This window comes from Drosophila santomea, chromosome 2R, assembly GCF_016746245.2.
Source record: "Drosophila santomea strain STO CAGO 1482 chromosome 2R, Prin_Dsan_1.1, whole genome shotgun sequence".
Classification (NCBI taxonomy): domain Eukaryota; kingdom Metazoa; phylum Arthropoda; class Insecta; order Diptera; family Drosophilidae; genus Drosophila; species Drosophila santomea.
The window spans coordinates 5623673-5644542 of record NC_053017.2 but is presented as its reverse complement, the minus strand read 5'-3'; the positions used below and the strand labels follow the sequence as shown (position 1 = coordinate 5644542).

The 20870-nt window shown below is 40.1% G+C and overlaps 3 protein-coding genes across 3 annotated transcripts; 2 read left to right on the top strand and 1 right to left on the bottom strand.

Moving 5' to 3' along the window:
• The first annotated feature begins 319 nt into the window (after positions 1-319).
• LOC120446245 lies at positions 320-20619 on the top strand. Its single transcript, XM_039627117.1, is given in 7 exon segments — positions 320-929; positions 3762-4318; positions 12004-12212; positions 13539-13674; positions 17743-18005; positions 19348-19498; positions 20030-20619. Coding segments are annotated over 6 exon segments (1233 nt in total). The 5' UTR covers positions 320-929; positions 3762-4242; the 3' UTR covers positions 20428-20619.
• LOC120446247 lies at positions 9289-9812 on the bottom strand. The gene is made up of 3 exons (XM_039627119.1): positions 9691-9812; positions 9489-9641; positions 9289-9429 (listed from the first exon to the last, which is right to left on the bottom strand). The coding sequence occupies exons 1-3, from the start codon at positions 9776-9778 to the stop codon at positions 9329-9331; spliced, it is 342 nt and encodes a 113-aa protein (XP_039483053.1). The 5' UTR covers positions 9779-9812; the 3' UTR covers positions 9289-9328.
• Positions 12429-13036, top strand: LOC120446246 (acidic leucine-rich nuclear phosphoprotein 32 family member B). The gene has a single exon (XM_039627118.2). It carries the CDS (start codon positions 12511-12513, stop codon positions 12970-12972), a length of 462 nt encoding a protein of 153 aa, XP_039483052.1. The 5' UTR covers positions 12429-12510; the 3' UTR covers positions 12973-13036.
• Positions 20620-20870: the final 251 nt, after the last annotated feature.

Below are 20870 nucleotides of genomic sequence, written 5' to 3'. Positions count from 1 at the left end.
TAACATATCTGTTAAATTACATCTGTGGAATATGGAATTGAAACAAACCAACCGCGAGCTCTCTCCCGCCTTCTCTTACTTTCTTTCCGGACAAAGAGAGAGAGAGCTCTCTCACGGTCGTAACTCGCAACCTCAGACAATGCGAACCAGTTTGTGCGTTCTAGTCGCTTTTTATCCTGATATCCGGTCGTCGTTTTTCAGTTCGGGAATTGGCTCGTGTGTGTTTTCGAGTGTGCGGGGGTGTGCAGGGGTGTGCGTGTTGGGCGCCAAGTAAAAACCAGGTAATAAGGAGAGCGAAGCTTTTAGTCTTGGTCGGTTATTGGTGCTGTGTGGTTGGTGAAGGCGACACAAGTCCGTGTGGCGGCAAAGTTCTCGATTCTCGATTCTCCGTTCCCGATTCTCCGTTCTCCACTCCAGTTTGCTCCAGTCCCCGAGTCCTGAAAATCGCGATAAAACCGAGGACACTCGTGCGTACGTGCGATTGTGTGAGTGTCTCATTTGCCAGGGTGTGTGTGTGCTTGTGTTGCAGTGAGATGGCAAATTATGAATAAAATGTAAGCGAAAGTAAGGAGAAACAAACTAAGTCCACTGCAGTTGGGTGAAAGAAAAGAAAACTAATCCTCCCCCAGTTGAAATCCACGAATTTATTCTCATCAGCGAGTGGAACTTTCCCATCTCTTCCTACTTAGTTTGACAAATTAAAATGCATAAATTATGAACGAAAGTACCGTTACGTGCGTGACAACCAATCATTTGTTATTATTATGCACGTGGGCCAGCGCCAACAAAAACGGTGAGAGAGCGAAAGGTAAACTTGGCTAAAACACTGTCGCCCACAAAAACGCCATCCCACTGGAGTTCTCTAAAGTTCTCTGGAAAAATAGCGCTAAGCCAAAAACAAAAGAAAGGCATCGCCGGCAAGGCAATAAGTGAGTATTATGCGACATACAATTTCGCTCATATTTCTTAAGGGATTTTTCAGGACAGATAAAGAGGAAAACACAGCAACGTAGCAACACACAAATTGTAACTTAAAGTTTTATTAACTTGGCGCGGACCTAGGGGCCAGTTCAATTTGTGCACACGCCTCAGGTGTCAACATAAATTATTATAATTATGAAATTCTATAGCCGGATACGGGCCAACAGCAATATACTACGGGCAAGGGACAGCCAAGGACACAATAATATCGACTAACCAGAAGTTGTTTCTAAACTGTAAGCTTGGCTTACAAGGCTTTGTTGGCTTTTTAAATTATTTTTTAACATGATTATATCATGAATCCTTAGTCCTTTGGGAGGTGATATCTATGATGAACACATTACTTAAAAAACTTACAATTAAATTGACTGGTCTGATACCCATTAAATTACGATTAAAGGTAGTTGCATTAAAATATGTTAACAGGAAAATACGACACAATAGATCCTATAATTTTGACCACAGACGTGTGGACACCTCCATTTTCCGCCATATATTTGAAATGCCCGTACAATGCCAATTAATTTGAGTTGCCGAGCTGGGACATTCTCTGTCCGGTCTTTGAGTTATGGGCTTTCATTAGTCTCATTTAGTTCAGGGCGAGTCGGGGGATAACCAAGGAAGCGGGAAGAAAACTCCTACCAGCACAATCTTAAATTGCGAAACTCTGCCAGAGGTCAGTTCCATGGCTCGCTGACCCTTATGGCCTTATCAATTGACACTTAAAACTCAAATATTGCGATAAATAAAAAGATTACCACCCTCGTTATTGAGGGAAACATATTTTTCAGTTTCATGTAATTTATCTCATCCGCTCTGGATTTAATGGTTCAGGTCTTGGCAAATACTTTTCTTTTTTATTGTGATGACACGAAAATGATGTGATATTTTTGGAACTTGATGGACTGTTCGATAAACGTTTAAATTTAAAACGTTCAATAAATTTAAAAAAAAAGTTACTTTTTTTTTGTTATATAAAGTAGAAGTCTAAGAAGTCTCAAATGTTATAATAATTAAAACTTCTAAATATTAAAAATTTGTTTTTATATGCTTGCAGATGCTTTAATAGCATAGCACAGTTGTGGCTTAAATTTTAAAGCCATTCTCAGGTCCATAGAACTAACGTCAAGGGCTGTTCAAGGCCCCAGAACTCGTACACATACCAAAGCAATACCCACAATGGGTAACACACACACAAGCACGCAGAGGGCAATGCCAGTCATTCAGTCAGTCAGGCATTCAGTCAGTCAGGCATTCAGTCAGTCAGTCAGTGAGGCATTTCTCGTACGGCCATTCAGTCAATTCTTCATACGGCATTCAGAGAGCTCTCGTTGGAGGCGCTTAAGCCCCAATATTCCCCTTCTTCTTCATCGCCCCCAAAAAGTGTGTTTGTGTGTGTTACAACGAGCTATTGGACATGGCCTTATAGGCAAATCTTTTTAAAGCGCTGGGCAAAAGAACTCTTCCAACAGGGGATTCTAACCAAAATTTAAGAAGGAAAATCTAGGAGCTATGATTTTAAAGATGTGAGTGACCTTTGGTGTCTAAGTCCGCTTAGACCTTGCTCTCCGATTATTTGCATATTTAACAAGCCAGTACCAGGCCTGCCACATAATTAATTATGCAAAAGACTCGGCTCAGGAGCCAACATCAAGTATACGCAGCGTGTGTGCGCTCAGGGTCGGACTCGACTATTTTGCATAAGCCACTCACCGTTCGACATGTGACTCAGTGTATGCGTGTCTCTTAAAATAGATGACAACAAGGTGCTAAAATTATTCATGGCCTCTAATTACAAAACATGATTTCGGAAAACTTTCTGCCCAAAAGGCTTTCACAGATTTTTCCCCCAAGTGCCTTGGATGCTTGCCGAGAGTTTTTGGTTTTAATTGATTTTATGCAAATTTAATTCTGCCTACCCGAGAACAATTACACATTTTCGGGCCATACAATGGTATTGTTAATTTATGCCTTTGCTCAATGATTTTTGGGTCTGAGCTGTGGGCTTTGCCTTTGGGCTTTCGCTTCGGAGGGCATTTAATTCAAATTAACAGTTATTGGCCATAAATTGTATGATTAATTCATTTGGTTTCTTGTTTCTATGCAATGACAATTGTAAGCGTCTGTCTTTGTTGGCTTCAGAACATTGGCAGCTGGAATGTTGAGCTATGGAGAAGACTTAGTCAGTTCGAATTTCAAAAATTCCGTGCAGTATTTAGGCAACTCGCAATTTAAAATAACTTTTGAAATGATATATAGACAGAAAAGATCAAGTTCAGAAGGTGCGTTCCAAATACTCGTAAAAGGAGTTTAAAAATGTATCAAAAGAGAATCTATTACCTACTTTCCATATACAAATATATTATACGATTTCTGTGGTGCAATGATCGCTAAATTAGAAATAAATATATACGAGTTAAGTTAGTTTTTCGCCAACTTGTAATATAATCCCTTTATCATTCCAATAAAATATTGTTTTAATAAAGCTTTAAGATTTAATACTATACGGATGTCTGCAGAGGCAAGAGCCAACACAGGTCCGAAAAAGGAGGAATTAAAATAGCTTCGAGTTTCCAAATATATAAATTTTATGGGGCCCAGAAGTGGATACCGGTTACATTAATTGGCAGCCCAAAATAGAACCAAAGAAAAGGCCATTATACGCAAATCAAACCACTCAGGCCAATGATTAAATAATAATAGAACAACTTAATTGTTTGACAAAACCGAGCTTTAACCAAGATAAATATTCTACATATTATTATTTGTTCTATTTTCAGATGGTCTTAGGCGAATTTTGCTGATATTTCAATTAAATTCAGTGCGTTGGGAGACACAAAAAATAACGAAACAGGAAACTACACCGAAAAAGGAAACGAGACTGTGAGACAAATACAAATAGTGGCAGGATATAACATGTAAATGTGACTGGCCATAGATGTCTCTGTGTGGGCGAATGCTTAATAGGAAAAGCAAATAGAAACGAGCTCATGGAAAATAAATATAAATAAGGCAACGACAGCGACAAGCAAAACAACAAGAAAAGCAATTGGTTGACGCTTTCCCTCGTTGGCGGTCAAGGAAAATTTATTGCATTGCACAAATGAGACATGAAGAAAACGCAAACGAAGCAAAGGCAAACATAGAAAAGCGCGAGCATGGACAAGAAAAATAACCGAAAATTCCGCAACAAATTGAAAAACTAAAGTTTTAGCAGAAGCAACTAACAGGGAAACGCAGAGTGTAAAAAGAAAACACAGCATGGGTCCTGCAACAAACTGTCGATATTCATTAGCCTATGGCGCCCTCATCTTTTTGCTGCTCCAGCTATGTTTCGGTAAGTTTGAAGCTTACACACTTGTTCCCTCTAAATGCAATTCATAATCACGGGTTTCTCTGCGAGATAACTTATTTGAAATTCATTTAATAATCGATACTCGAGAGCCTGCCAAGACTTTGTTAAGTTCAGAAAGTCATGCGCAAAGTCAAGGCAGTCAGGTCGTGGGGATAAATCCTTGCTGAAAATCCCTTCAGCTCTCAAGACCTCGCAAAGCCTTTAATAAACAGCAAGTTTGCTACTGCCACCACCGCCTCTTATTTATTTTTAATTAAGTTCAACAAACTGCTGAGCAAAAACTAAACAAAATTAACTGGCAAACAAGCGAAAGTTGCGGTTAACCACAAGGGAGAATTAGCAGAAGACTTTTGATTTGCGGAGATAATGAAGATGTTGATTGGGGTTTACAGAAGCCCCTAAATATCCTCTTCAAATGATAAAGGGGTTAGAAATAACGATTTTACTATAGGTTGCAAAAGAAAACAGCAATACTTGTACACATTTTAAAACGACTGATTCTTTTCCATGAAGCGGAAAATGGTTTTAGTTTTTGCAAAAAAAGAACATCAGTTTGAATGACTTCCAATTATTACAGCAAACGAAACTTGCGGATGACTGAACCATAAATTAAATTCACTTAGTTGCGCATCCTTTTTTGGCGCCCACCGCAATTAATATATTTTATTAATATTAATTTTGTGTGTGTGTGCGAAAACCTTCAACTTAATTAGCTTGATTGCCGAGTGGCAGAGCAAAAAACAAAAAATATATCTATATATGTATGTATAGGAAACACCAGTGAAACTTTTCTGCTGTCGCATTTAATTAAATAAATAAACATGCTCAAGTTTTTTTTTGCCATTTCCGCTTCCGCTTCCGCTTCCCTTTGCGGCAGGGTTGTCAAAGCAAAAAAGTTTCTGCGGCAGATCCGTGCTTACTATTTAACTTAGCTTTCCTTCCACGCTCAATTGCGACAGCAGAGCGAAGTAATAATAATGACTGACAAATACAATTTCTGTCTAGACAAACGGGGGACACTGAAATGATTATTATTTGCGGGCACTTAGCCGACTTGGGTTTGAGCGAGCGCTGCCTGAATTATAGATAGAAATCTTATTTTCCTATTATGGGGTCACGTACGCGTGCCGCACAAGGGGGAAAAATTGGGGAAAACTGGGAGCGAGCAACAAATAATGAAATTAAGTTAACGTGGCGCACACTTCTGGCCAAATTGTAACTAACAAAGACCGAGCACCGAGCACCGAGCACCGATGTCCGCTGTACGATGACCGATGTAGAGGGAAGCACACATTTATTGGCAGCACATGAAACTAATGTTGAGCGACACGCACTCCCCTCTTTTCCCACCCTCGGCACTCTCCACACTTCCAATATCTTCCGATATCCCCTTTGATTCAGTTAATGAAAGTTCCTGCAGACGGCAAACACTCGAGGTTCCTTCGAGTGGAGTTTATTAAAGATTTCGCTTGGCTTGCAAAGGCATCATAAATACCTATAAGGATTATTAAGTGCCTTTCCCAGCGATTAGGCTGAGTTAAAGTGTTCTTGAGGGCCCATCGAAGGGTCCGAAGTGGGGAGGTGCGAACAGATTGTCGGCTTACGTGTCGGCTTATTGGCCATCAGCATGAATAGTAAAAAGGTTGAACTCAGTCTTATGAATTCCCCTTATAGAAGTCTATTCGTAATTATATTACAAATGTATGACGGCAATTTGACACTAAATTTAAAGCATATGCAGGCATTCTTTCTTAATTAAATTATCATAATTTTTTGGCAATCAGTACTATGATTAATGATTGAAGTTCGTGTATTTATTTATGTGTATGCATGTGTGGGATAATTTGCGACTTATGCACTGACATCTTTGATATTATTTCGCTTGTCAGGCAAAGTGAACTTTAATTATATTATTCCAGCTGTGCCTGGTTGGAGTAATTTAATTGATTTTCTAATTAAAGAAAATAAAGTGCATTATGCATGTCCCTTTGATAGAAGACCTATCTTGGCCTGGTTAATTTTATGCAGTAGGTATTTCGGATTGATGACTACTGAATTGGAGGTAATTAGATGGAATAATATAGCCCCTGCATAATGAATGGATTTGTTGACACACAAATGTCGAAGGATTAAGCTTGTAATCCATACAGCAGTCGCATATTGCGCTTTTCACAGTGCTTACAAATGACAGTGGTAAGTTTGTAACAAAATTCTTTTAAGTCAAGTCGATATCGCAACTTTGTGACTTTATGCGCCCTGCGATTAACCATCTAACATGAAACAGACTCAATGGGATTCGATCGATTGTTGCCAAGTTTTTAGCATCTCTAATCTTTCCCCTTACGTAATGGCGTATATTTTTTGTTTTTCCCTCCTGTTTTCTTTCGTTTTGCGAAATATGCAAATGAAAGTGCGCCTGCAATGCAGCAAAAACTGAACTGAGTCGAGCTGAGCTGAGCTGACAACTGGGAGCTGTTGGCTTTGGTGGCCAGAAGGGGTTAAGGGGCGTTGGGCCGCCCAGGGGGAGTGGCAGACGTGCTCCCGTTTTCCCGCTGCAATGACAACGACCAGGACAACGAGGATGCACTAGTCGTCAAAGGGAAGTGAAAAAGGTTAAACAACGAAGAATTAAATACTCTTGAGATATTTTTAAAGGGAAAGGATCGGATAACAATGATCTATACAAGATATGTATATAAAATGCATTGCAATCAAATCAAAAGTATAAAAAGGATGCTTTTGGTTTAACAATTACATAATACATGTGCCTGCATTGGGCAACAATATTTAGTAAAAGAATTCTTATTTAGAAATGTAAAAAGGATATTAAGTTTATGCACTAATTATTTTCACTAATAAGAAAGGATTACTTTCGAGGCTCAAATTACAATACCCTTTCCAAGAGTATCGCGTCGAGGCTGAGACTGAGACTGCAGCTGAAATAAAGAGGGGACCGGACTCTAAACTAGACAGAAAGACAGACGGAGCATAGTAGGAGGAGCAGGCTTAGGAGGGGGAGACCAACTTCCGCCTCTGATTGCAGATTAAGCACGTTCTAGGCGACTGACTTGGCTGGCAAGAGTGGTTATGGTGAGTCTGCGGAGGATGCAGGCGGGGATTGATGCGTATTGACGCTGCTGGCGTCTGCTAAACATTGGAAAAACATCTTTATTTGCTCAAGGCTCCGTATTCGGACCCGCAACGCCGCCCACAACCCCAGAAAACCCATGGGTAAGCTCTCGAGCCCAGCCGCATCATAATTTCCTTGTCTCCTCTGTGCTGTCTGGAAAAATTTGCATTGTAAGTGAAGCCTTGGCCGGGCCGTAAATTCTTGGCTTGGCAACCTTCCGCACAATGGCCTCCCTTTTGTGGGCCGATTTTTCAATGGACTCTAATAAAATTAATTGCATTTTGCATTTGCCAGTTGCCAGCTTTATTGATAGGAGGAGCGAAATAGGGGAGTCAAATCCAGGCTGAGCTGAGTTGAGCTCATGTGACAGTCAGATGTGAATTGAAAATTGCAATTGCTTTGCACAGAATTTTCCGGACTTATTTCCCGAATGATCAAGGGGAAACAAGTGCCGAGATTGATACACAATGTTTGCATTGTGTAACCAATCCGCTTCAGTGAGTTAGTATCCTCGTCATTTGACTGCAAAATGGTTTCTATGCCAAATAATAATTCTCTTGTATGTTGGTTTTGTGCCGTTTTCAAGCAAAATTCCATCTAGCGTTAAGTATTTGTGACAAAAATAGGAGCATTTACAAAAATTTTTAAATATTTTAAATTTTCTATCGCACCCCTTCACATAATTGGATATTTGTTTCTTCGATTTAAAAAAAATCATTTGTGCATACAAATGAATTTAATTGATATGGCCGTTCTACAAATTCATCAACCGTCCCAGATCAATTGCCCGACAAGTTTCGCCTTTAAAATCGACTGCCCTCAAACTTTGAAAAGTTTATTAGTTACTTATGAAGAGCACCCCTGGCACAATATTTAGGCTACTAAGGACATTGCTCACCCCATCAGAGAACCATAATGATATGCAAAGCTAAACTTTGGCAGTAAAGTTCTGCACTTGACACCCATCCCCAGCAATTTTGGGCTCCCCCTAACATTGAATTAGATTTCGAGCACAACTAAACCTCAAAAAGAAACTCGTTTCGGTAAATGGGGGCGGATAACTTTTGTCTGTGGTTGACATTTGTTGCCCTCGGGTGGCAAATGAAATCATTTAAAAATCAACAATAATTAAGTAGCAAACTTTTGTCTGTGACGCTTCGTTTTAAGGTGAGCCGAAGAAAGTGGTGAGTGATCCCTTTTCGGCCATATCTATGACGTTTACACGACGTCAAATGGAAAACTTTCCGGCTGTGTCAGGCGCACAATCCTAACTTGGCTTTCTGGCATTGGCTTTTCTCAATTAAGTTAAATGACAAAACTTTCCAATTTCTGTCTTATTAATTGGCTGCTGAAGGCCTACAATTGCGCAGTTGAAAATTTTCAAAAGTAACGCACAGATTTGGCCATATAAGTAAGTAAACACCTTTTACTGTGCTAAAAACTAGTGACGACAACACCTGCAACGTACAAAATTTGGAATATCTACTTTTGTAAAAGTTGTAAAAATTTTGTAAAAAAGGTGTCTTTCGAAACGCATTTTTAATAATAATTTTGTGGGTTATGTCAACAGCCGAATTAGTCGTGATTTTTATTTTGTTTACTAATATCGCTTTTTCTCCTGTACTATATAATTTTTAATTGGTATGCAATCTCTTTAGTTCGTTTCTTTCAATTGGTGTATCACTCTATATAACCGAACAATTATATAGTAGTCTTTGCACACTCTTCTGGTGCGATTCGTCACTACGTGGAATGCTCTTCACAGTGATTTCTTTGAGTAAAGACTCTTAGGAAGCCCAAAAGAATTAATTTTAAAAAACTATTCATTTATGACAAACATTTTAGTGTTTGCTTAGGATATTTTATTTGGAAGCATTATCAAAAGTTTTTCCTGATAAATAATTTTTGTATGGGCACTTTTGTTTATCCTTTGGACAGGGTCCGCTTATAAATGATTCAAAAGCTGCAAATACATATAATAAATATCTATAGTTTAATTTGTATATTTCTACTGTAACCCACTCGCTTGGTTTTTATGATAAATAACATTTTTATGCAAGTCTAACAAGCATTTGCTATTCAGTGTGAAACCGCAATCCTCATGTACAACACAAATTGGATTGTAATCAAGAACGCAATTTGCTATATCACTCCGAGCAATTGTCCCACTGAAAGCTGCAAAAGAAACAAATTATTGAAACCCAAAGAACTTTTAAAAGCCAACCAAACAGAAGAATTGAATAACAAGCCTTCATATCGAAACATTTGAAATGCAATAGAACTTTAAATAACGAATGGCCCGAAGAGGGCATCGGGGTAATTGGAAATCTGGCAATTTGGTTAAGGCGTGGGATCAGAAAGTGTTATGGTTGATTTTTTACATTAAGTTTAAAAATACATTTACTGGACTATTATGCGACCATACAACACACAATTTAACCATAGCGTTCGCAATTATTTCGTTTTAAATTTAACATTTTCTCTAAAGTAAGCTTAAAAATGCACAACAAATGAGAATTCCTCAGTCACTGGCCGGCTAAAGCTCCTTAGAACTTTGTTGTGCCTCAAGGATGTTTTCATAGTGGTTCCTTAAAAATTCTCTTACTTCGCGATGAAAAAGGAGGACTGAGGAGCCTTCAGTGTCGGCGGTCCTTTGTGTGACGGAAACCTTTTGGCAACGCACTTTGTTTGTCTACCGCCAACGGAGCAGCAGTAAACAAACTACTGGAGAGTGCAAAATGCTAAATTATACTTAAGCCGCACATACACAGGTGAAATACACTCGTAGATTGCACAAAGTGTCCGCCAAAGCAGAGCCACGCACCGGCTGGAAAAAAAGAACTCAAACGACGCCGACGCCGACGTTGCCGCCGCCGCCGCAAAGCGGAAATGCACTCAAAGGGGCAAAGCCCACGGAAGGGCGGGGCACCAGCACCACGCCCACTTCCCGGTAGCCCAGCATTTGCCCCATCATCATCTACGTCGTCATCGGCTTCAATGGCGGCGGCTCTTCTTTTTTCTGCCTTTCTGCATTGTGCTTTCTGTTTGTTTGTTTGTCGCTGCGTTGGTTTAACGACCACAGAAAGCATGAAATCGGAAAACTGGCCGAGCTCAAAACATTTAGTACCCTGTAAGGACACCATCTAAAGCTTCTTTAAAAAAAGCACAAGGCCTATTCTCTTTGGGCAATTAAATTGAGCCCTATATTTAGGCACACGTCATTTCTGTCTTTCGATCCGCCAACACTTGTATTTTTAAGCATTATTGCTTTGTTATTTGTGAGCCCGTCCAAAAATAAACTTCGAAAGCTGTTGACGGACTTAATGCTAAGAGTGGGATTTACTTTGAGTTCTATTTCTGAATTGACAGCGAGAATATGTGCTTACCATGGCTTTGATTGAGCCCAAACATGGCGTTGAAAGTTATATATTATTGTATAAATTGGCTCGAGAATTACATTAGTATGAGGGGTGAATAAGTAAAGGTCTTGGTTAATTTACCCTTTTGTATTTTGTGACGCAAGACATTCCAATTGAGAGTGAGTAGAGTTAAGCCTTTGCAAGTTAGGAATATTTACGATTTAATGAATTGAGGACTTGTTTGGTAATGATATTACAACAAGTCAATACAATACAATACAAGTCAAACAAGGCCTCTCATAAGCAAAGCTATTTTAATGAACGATTGGCTTAAAAAAACGAATTTAAACACAAACAGGTCATTTTATAGTTCTTTAATTTATTTTACAAGTTTTTTCTTTACTTTAATAACAATATTTACTTTGTTCGTTTACAACGCTACAATATATACAAAGAAATAAATAACTTTTCCGTCCCTTACCCGTGGTACCGAAGTTGAAATGTTTTTAAAGAAGCATTTCAGCCCGCATAGATATACAGATTGTACAGAATCAGGCAGATCCTAAATTCCTTTTGGATGGCTTAAGCAGCACAATCCCCTGCTCTGCCACGGATTGCCCCACTTTCCGACTGCTCACTTTAGAGCTGCAATATTAATTTTATATCTCGATTTGCGTGACCCAAATTGCCCGCCCAGTTGTGAGCGGGCGTACTACACACAGTTTTCCGTCATTGTCTTGGGCTGTTAAATAAGTTGGCAACTTTTCATTTCTCTGCAGCATTGTCTCGAGTACTGAGTTATACTTTGCCGAGGCCCAAGAGCTTTTCCACCGCCAGCACCCAGGCAGCATCTTTGCCTGGGAAAGAACTTTCCAACCAGGACACGTTGCTCAAGTTAGTCGCGTTCACTTTCACTCCCAGCCAACTAACCATTGTGTTGGCAAAACAAAAGCGCATTGTTCTAGTCTTAGGGTGGCCTTTCTGGAGTACAGTGAGTGGGGAGGCCTTTCCTTCGATTTCCTTGACTTTTATGCACTTGCTGCAAGTTATTTATGTCCTGCCACTGGCATTGAAACCGCTAAACCAGCCCACGCCTAAGGACCTATTAAAGTCGCACACACTACGTCTGAATTTCAAGCAAATAACTCTTTGTCTCTCCTCCGCTTTTTGTCTTCCAGAATCCGTGGAATGCCTGACAATGACCGAAATCAAAATCCCCAAGCACATTATGCGCCACGAGGATGCCGTGCTCGGCTGCAAGTTCGATCTCGACGGGGAGTCACTGTACTCGGTCAAGTGGTACAAGGATGGCTTCGAGTTCTACCGCTATGTGCCCAGGGACATGCCCCCGGGCCAGGTTTTCCCGCTTCCAGGAGTGGATGTTGAGGTAAGTAATAACTGCAGTGACTTTTAGGGGCTCTCCATAAATTATAAATTGCTACCAAATTAGTAACAGCAATTTCATAAATATACTACAAAATCTTTTTAAGGACTTACAACTTTTTTTTCAAATCATCATAAAATTTATTTATTTGGTAGATTTGTGCTTGCTAGGCAAAGAGCGAAACATTATTTCAGATACAACTATCAGCGTTTATAGAATCCCTAGAAATAATTGTTAGGTTTGAAATTTTAGAATGTATAGTGCTTGAAAATTGTTTCATTAGATTTTGGCAGGGCTTAAAATGAGCAATAGAAAGTCAAAATTGGTGCAATCGCTGGGTGAGTCGGTGCCGCCCATCGATCACGAGGACGTCGTCCGTTTGATTGCCGACCAAATTCGCCAGCCTATGAGCGACACAATAGCAAGGAATTTAAGCAACAAGGAGAATCTAAGCATCCTGCATCTCGAGGATGCCATTCAATTCAGAGATTCGATGCGGAGCTTTCACGTCTCGCCCACTGCTGGATCTATAGATGAAGTGATGCCCGTGAAGGATGAGGATCTTGGGAAGATGCTGGAGTCCCTGACCGAGCTGATCCTTGGAGAGGAAGAGGAAGAGGATGAGGATGATGGCGATAATGATGATTATGAAGGGGAAGAGGAGGAGGGAGACGACGAAGAGAATGAATACGATGAAAAGGATGCGGATGATGGCAACGAAAATGCTCCAAAAACCAACTCAAATTTAGGCTGGCTATTTTAGATAACTGGATGCTTAGATAACTCCAGATGCATAGCATTAATTAAATTTCAAGTTTAATCTTAAACAGAGTTTGTTACTGGATATATGTACCTGTATTGTAAACTAATATGGTCTCATAGTCTATTCTACTTTAGTAGGTGTGTGCGTATAGTGTACGTAACCTAGATTAAATGCAGACTGCAACATAACATGAGACTAATTCCATCCTTACTCGATGTGTAAAAGGATGTGGGATTGGAGTAAGCTGGCATTATCATGCAGCCTAGAGTAATAAACTTAATTTCTATTATCCCTACAAGGATATACCTGACACGATAACGGCCGCAATATCAAAGCTCCGTATCGTTGAGTGCTCAAATATTTGTTCAATAGTTATCTTTAAGTTAAGGAAATCGACGTTGCCTATTTTTTAAACATGACAATTAAATTTTATTATGTAAGCTCCCAAAGAATTTTTGTTTACTGTTTAAGAAAATACAGTTTCTGTTTTATAGTACGTAAGTTTACGCGCTTTCACTTTTGTCTCTGCACTTAGTGGCCCTATTTTCCTTGCGTTTTTCTTGCAGTTACAAAACTCGACGGACGTGGTCGTTGTCCTGCGCTCAGTTAGTCTTCAGTCAACTGGCCGATATCGCTGCGAAGTGTCCGGCGAGGCGCCTTCGTTTCAGACGGTTTCCGGTCACGAGGACATGATTGTTGTGGGTAAGTGAAAGTGGCCAAAAAAAGTTGCCAGAGAAAGAGAGGGCGCAAGGCGAGAACAGGATGGATACATTTTAGGGAGAAAGAGAGGGACAGCTAAAACTTGGCGGAAGAAAAGCGCCAAGATTAATTGCAGCAAGGGAACCAAGCGACGAAAAGTAATCTGTTATTGAGCAACAATAGCTGTCTCTTTTTCGCACAAGCCACTCTGTCTCTCTCACTTTCCAACACACTGTCTCTTTCTGACCCTCTACGAAAATGTATAAAATATTTCACATTTATTTAGTTTATGCCCGGCATTGTTTCTCGCTGCGATTTACAAATTCTCGAGGAGAAAACCTGTGCCAAAAAAGCCAGCGGGCTCAGGGAAACAGAGATTGGGATGGCGGGGTAAAGGGGGCGGAAGGATTTCGGCCATCCTTTTTCCTGGTCGACACAAAGCTTTAATGTGTGTGTGTGTTCTTTGTATTGTATGTTTTCCACTGGCAAATTGCCCATGTACGTGATGCAATTCTGTTGCTCACTACGACTCGGGAATTTTACACAGCGCCAGACTCGGTCTCCATCTCTCTCTTTCTCTCGCCATCTTACCTCTCTTTCGCCCAGTCTGCAACTTAATTTGAAATTTTTGCGCAATCCAACCAAACATGGCGTAAAAATATGGCCGAACGCAATATGAAAAACTGTTGCGGATGAAAACTTAGAATACAAGTGGAATACGAGCAGGATTCTTTACCAAGGTCTTTTAGATAAGCTTAAATTGAATCGGAACAGAAAGAGAACCATGTAAAAAGAGTTGAAACTAATAGAGTAATTTACCTTTAAATAACAAACTTTGTAGGTATTTAAAGTGCACTCTTATTATCAAATCATAAACAAACCTGGTAGGCCAATCCAACCAAATCATCCATCTATCCTCGAAGAGGATTTGGTGCGTAGGATAACGACACATCTGACCCAAATACTCAAATGGTAAGCCCCATTTCGATGTCGATGTTTAACAACAACCGCAGTCAGCAGTCAGCACAATTGCTTGAAAACGGTAAATTTCACCTTCATTTCCGTCCACTGAAATGTTGAGACTGTTCCGGCATAATTAGGCTAACTAAATATTTCCTCGACTGGGGAACAGAGAGAGGGGCGAAAGTCCACCAATCAGAGCTTCCGTTTTCGGCTAAAAATTACTCAATTACGATTAGACTTTAATGGAGAAAAATCGGAAGAGAACGCATTCCCCTTGGGTTGATTACGAAAGCCGCTCTTCGGTTCAGATGTAAGCGGATTAAATCAGAGCCATAATGACTATGACGATTTGCGGATCAATAAACCTAATGAATTTCTGGGCCAGGAGAAATGAAAATAAAATTAGTGCCATCAAAAGGCATTTGGAAAAGTGAGACAAATATGGTGCAGTGGAAATGGAAAAGAAACAGATAAATAGAGGATTTAGTACAATTAAATTGCGGTCCGGAAATCTCATTTGAATTGTCGAATTACTAAAAATTATAGATTGGTTCCATTATCTGCATTGTGGCCAATATAATAGCATGCAATTAGGGGGAAAAGCCTTTCAGTCTGCCAAATGCATTTGACCCACTTCCTTGGATTAGACAGCATCAACTGGGGAGTCAACATATGCGATAATTGCAGTGTACGCGAGGAAATTGAAAATGTGTGTGTGAGGAAAACGGGGCTTCCCCAGTTGGAAACGCGCGGTAAATGGTCGGAAAAGGCTGTCGTCCCCGTTCAGCTGCATATGATGGCCGCATCCGGTTGGGAAAATTGGTTAAACGTAATCTCTGGCAGAAATGCAGTTGCACATGTAGAAAATACTGGACCGAATTGGTAAAAAATTCAGTTACTCTAAACCATCAATGCTAATCAATTACAAAAAAAGGCAATTAATTACATTTCGCTTTTGTTTTTAATTTTTTAAATTTTATATATATTTTTTTAAAACAAAACTATATTAAATTATTTCATTGACAATTCATTTATTTTTCATATTATATAATTTTATTAGTACATAGTTAGCCATTAGTAGCCTTTTCTAAAAAAATACGTTGGTGGGCCTAATTTCCCACCCACAGAAGAAATGCTAAAAGTCCCAGAAACTCGTTCCTTTTCAATCAATTGCGCTCCCTTGACCCTTTTTGTGTGGATGCGTGGGCCAAAAAGCTATTATGGTGAAAAATGGTTAGTTTATTTAGGCATCCGATTTACTTAGATATTTGTTTCAGTTGCTCAATTGAATCCATTGTTCGTCAAAATTCGGCACAAAGAAAAACCCGTGGGCACGGCCCAAGCAAAACAAACTGGATCCATGTTGATCCCTTGTCTGAAGGACCTCGGAGGCAAACAAAGCCGGACAATGGCGGCTGAAGAATAAAAATGCCCAGCAATTATTACCAATTGATACTGGAGCGGAGCACAACAGGGGATATGTATAAGCCCCAGTCGCTCAGCCCAACGACAAGGAAAAATATGTTGAACAGTTAAGCAAATATTAAAGGGAGCAAAGCGCAAAAGCAGTGCCACAAAATATCAACCTCTTAATCAATGTCAGGGGAGCGTAAAAATATTCGCTGAAAATAATAATTTATGCAGTTTAGTTCGGTTAAGCCGAACAATGGGAGGAAAAAATAGCAGAAAACACAAAGGATTTTGCCCGGAAGGGAAAAGCAATTTAGTTTGACCTTATTTGGCACACTACTGTAAACAAAGTCACCTGGTATTGGATCTTCTATATTCTTTAATTGGTAAAACATAAAGTTGCCATAAAAATCGATTGACCCTAAAAAATGTTTAAAACTATATTTTAGAGAGATTGGAAGGTAGTTTAATGTATTTTGGGTTTAATTGTTGCAATTTAAGTTTTTATGCCCGTCGTCAATTTATAAAAAAAAAACGTTGCTGTTAGATCTTAATAATGAAAAAGGGTATATCATCAAAATTGGTTCACTGTGTAACCTTTATAAATTTTCTCAATCTTCTTTGGTTCGTATTTGGCAAAAGTCCGGGAGCAATTATTGCCATTATTAAGAAACAGATGAAAAAGTGGGAAAGAAATATTCTTTTGTGCGATAAACGTTGAAGTTTCCTTTCATTTTCCTAACTTTTCATCAATGCTGAACTATCGATTATGTTTAATTGAAGTTTCGCTTTAGTTTTGGTCGATTTTCACAGCTTTTGGCCCAATTGGCAGGCTGCCAGTTGGACCAGCAGACATGGCTCTGCTCTCCTGCCCCTTGATGCTGTCCTTTTGGGCCACCATCGCCATCTGTCCAGCAGCTGCACTTCATGGCCAGGACCAACACTGTGACCTACAAAAGGCACGCAACGGCAAAGAGATATAAATCAATTGCAACTATAACGTGCAAAGATTGCACACCGAGGAGATGCATTTCGACATTTTCGTATTTGTATTATTTTCCCTTTTAGTTGAGCTTAAACTGCATTTGCATGTCCTCTTTGTTGCGAATGGGAATTGATTTAATTGCACAACTGATAGCTCACGCTTAACAGCTGGGTATGGAATTTGGCTGAAAACTAAAACCCAATTAAGCATCAATCTTGTTTGGCAACAACAGCTTCATTTCAGATATGCGTTTTGTTTGCTTTTCTTTTCGGTTTTAGCGAGGAACAATTGGCTTATATTTCAGCGAAATGAGCAATTAGGTAGTGTTATTGCATTTGTGATATTCTTGTTTTGAATTTTCAGACGCTGGCTTCTGAAGCAAATAAAATTTAAATGGCGAAGTGAAACCCCCAATCAGGCAAAATAATATTAAATCTATACTCTAATATGGTCAAATACAAACATTTGCAGACCAATACATAAAACAATTTCTAACACTGGTATTAGCCATTGGCCATCATATTTTCAGTTTTCAGTTGGAGTAGCTATTTTTGCCAGCTGCTCGGTGATTATTTGAGACTTGGTTTAGAGATAAAGCGAAATTTAGAGTCCATCTGATAAGAAAATCTAAAATCAAAGTTTGTCTGAATTCCCTCTATGATTAAACAGCAATCCCCCTTATCCTAAGCCTCTGCTCTCTTCCGCTATTGCAGTGACCCCGAAGCACGGACCACAAATCACTGGCGGACAGCCGCGGTACCAACTTGGCGACATGGTCCGCGTGAATTGCACTTCGGCGCCATCCAGGCCGGTCTGCCATCTCAGCTGGCTGATTAACGGGATGCACGCGAACCGCTCCCTGCTGCGACCTTATGAACCCCTGATTGTGGGCCGCGAGGGGCTGGAGGTCGCCCGATTGGGCCTGGAGTTCCGGGTGAAAGGATGACATTTCAAGCATGGCGACATGAAACTAAAGGTGAGTTAGTGACGACGACTTCTGAATAAAGTTGAAAAATCTTTCATTGCTAAACATGATGGTATGATGTGAGAAGTTATTATATGATGGAATGACTTTCTAGCAAAAATACATGTTAATATGGGAAAAATTAATGCACTAAATATAAACTTTAAATATGACACAATTTATATTTAAAGTTAAGGGTAACCTATTTAATGGTCACCATAAAAGTCCCCTCAAGAAGATGCGATAAGCTGCTTTTGGGCACAAGGACAGCCCATGAAAATTGATACATTCATCAGCTATCCATTTCATACATATTTGCCAGCGCACTGTTGCTGTGATTCAATTTGCGACAATATAACATGGCAGCTCATGTTGATTATTATCCATTCGGACCCAGTTGGCCAGCCACTCACCCACCGGCCATCACATCCCGCTGATCCGCTCCACCGTCCACCGTCCACCGCTCCGCCGAGCCACCAAACCACCCAACCACCCCAACCACCCCAACCACCCCAACCACTACGAGTGCAAATGTGTGTTGAACAAGCCACAAAATTTCATGCGAACGCGGGAGGCAGATGAAGGGCTCTTATGACATGTCCAGTATGCACAGTGGTTCCAAATAAGTCAATAATTAATTAATACTCACAAATCTGAATAGACAACATTTGCAACCATATCAAGTATATAAATTCATGATCAGTATTAAGAGCCGAGTCGATATAGGCATGTCCGTTTGATTGGCCGTTTATTCCGTCCATTAGCTTTCTTTCTATTCTATTTTCATTTTATTGCATGTAGTACAAATGCCGGAACGTATCGGATCACATGGCAGCCTTATGACTAATTGCTACATTATAACTAAATTATACTAAACGAAAAATGGAAATATTCCTTCCTTGATTTCGATCACAAATTGTTATTATTCGGTATATATAAGTTTATTTTTTAAATATACACTATACTATACATTCGTTTGCATACACTCTTGTGGATTCAATTTCCGTAGGATTACAAAATATGTTAATACTATGTGAGGATCCACTGTGCAACGACCTCTTGGTCACCGTGTGGGCCACAGTCCGTTTGCATATGTGGTGGCACAGGGTGTGCTGGTGTGCATACTTGTGTGTGTGCTGCGGAGATGTATGCGGGTCATTTTCGGGTTATTTGGATGTAAACGGGGGGGAGTTAATGAAAGCATAAAATTTTTACTACGTCGTCAAAAGAATGGCCAATCCGCCATGGTCCCCGATTCCCACAGCCCCCCACACATTTATCAATGTACACAGATTTGATGAAAGTTTTCCCTGCTCGTTCGTTCTTGCATTTCCCGGCCATAATCCGACTGCAGTGTGTCGCCAAAATCTCCTCCGTGTACTGGCAGAGCAACGAGGAAAGCGTGGAGAGCGACAAGCACCAGAGGATTCCCGTGCTGGAGTCACGGGAGACGGTCATGTCCAAGTCCCGTCAGTCCATGGACAAGGCTCAGTCCTCGGTCGAAGGTGAGTGATCATCAATCATCCGGCGGTTAGTTGGTCAACAAGAACTGTGCACTCCAAGAAATAGCTATTGCAGTTGTCGTAAAGTAGAGTAAATTAGATTTATAAAATGATACCATGTCATTTTAGTCTTTGTAAATATCAAGTTTTATTAAATTCAAATATGCGAATTTGGAGAAGTTTTCCTAACAAAATATCCTTAACGTTTTTTACATTAATAATCTAAGGCAATTCAATTAAAAAGGTTTTATGGTCGTTCTGTACAAGAATGCAAATACACTTGTTTCAAGTATTCCACCAACTAAAGCCAACTTTCCGAATAATGTGTTGTTCGTCACTATGATAATCAGATTAGGAATTTAGCTTTTGGTGGATCAGAAGATTAAAGTTAACTCAATCAAAATTGGAATACCATTCCCAGTTTTGTTCGAGTACATCAGCAACAGTTGGGGCCACTATTGTGGCCAACCTTCCGCACCGCTCTCCATTTGCCATCCCCTCTGACCCTCTACCCGCTTTGATTCCACAAACTAGACAAACAACTGAAGAAGAGCCGACGCCCTGCTGCAGCAACTTCAGCGGCCGCAGCTGCAGCAGCAGCAGCCTCGTCCAGCGCAAGTAGAGCAACGGTGGCGCCATTTGGGGCGATGTGGGGCTCATCGGTGCCCTGGTCACGCATATTAGCTTCCAAATCAATTGCACGCATTTCCCTCTACGCGCTGCCAGTCTTAATAGCATTTCTCTGTAGCTTCCGCCCGGCAGTTGGGCAGGGATGTTGCTGTCAGAGGAGCACTGGCAGCCGTAGCAGCCGTGGCAGCATCACAAGCAGCACAAGCAGCAACATCAACAGCAGCAACACGGGAAACAGCAGCAACATCAACAGGAGCCGCCTGTCTAGCCAATTAAGCGAGAAGGCTGTTCAGCGTAGATAACAATTAACCTGGGAGCAAATGAACAGTGGAGCCAGCCACTCGGCCTAAAACCCCATTGAGTTCTGTGTGTATATATTTCATTTTTGTCACATCAAGTATACGCCGCGTGTGCGGCTCGCTTAACTAGTGTATGTACATATCAGTAAATCTACTGTACTTATATATTACACATTTATTAGTGAAGCATTGAAATGTCGTTGTTCCTCTTTGGCCTTTTTTGCTTGTCGTCTAAGGGAAAATGCTCAAAGTTGTTGGCTAAGAAATTGCTTTAAAAGTAAGAGGCAGTCAAATATTTTCAATGGAACGCATAACTGTATAAATGAACTCAAGTAAGTAGCCAAAGCCATAGAATTTAAGAAACTAACGTAAGACTCATAAGCTATTAAAATTTTAGGATAACAGCTGTACACATTGTTCTATTAAAAGAAAATAACAAATGTTCG

Excerpts from the sequence above, each read along its gene's own strand:
- LOC120446247 (XM_039627119.1), bottom strand. The coding sequence starts at position 9,778 with ATGCCCTCTTCGGGCCATTCGTTATTTAAAGTTCTATTGCATTTCAAA. Across the intron at positions 9,642-9,690 it reads TTATTCAATTCTTCTGTTTG|CTTTCAGTGGGACAATTGCT; the intron begins GTTGGCTTTTAA and ends TTTCTTTTGCAG. Across the intron at positions 9,430-9,488 it reads TTATCATAAAAACCAAGCGA|CTTTTGAATCATTTATAAGC; the intron begins GTGGGTTACAGT and ends ATGTATTTGCAG.
- LOC120446246 (XM_039627118.2), top strand. The coding sequence starts at position 12,511 with ATGAGCAATAGAAAGTCAAAATTGGTGCAATCGCTGGGTGAGTCGGTG.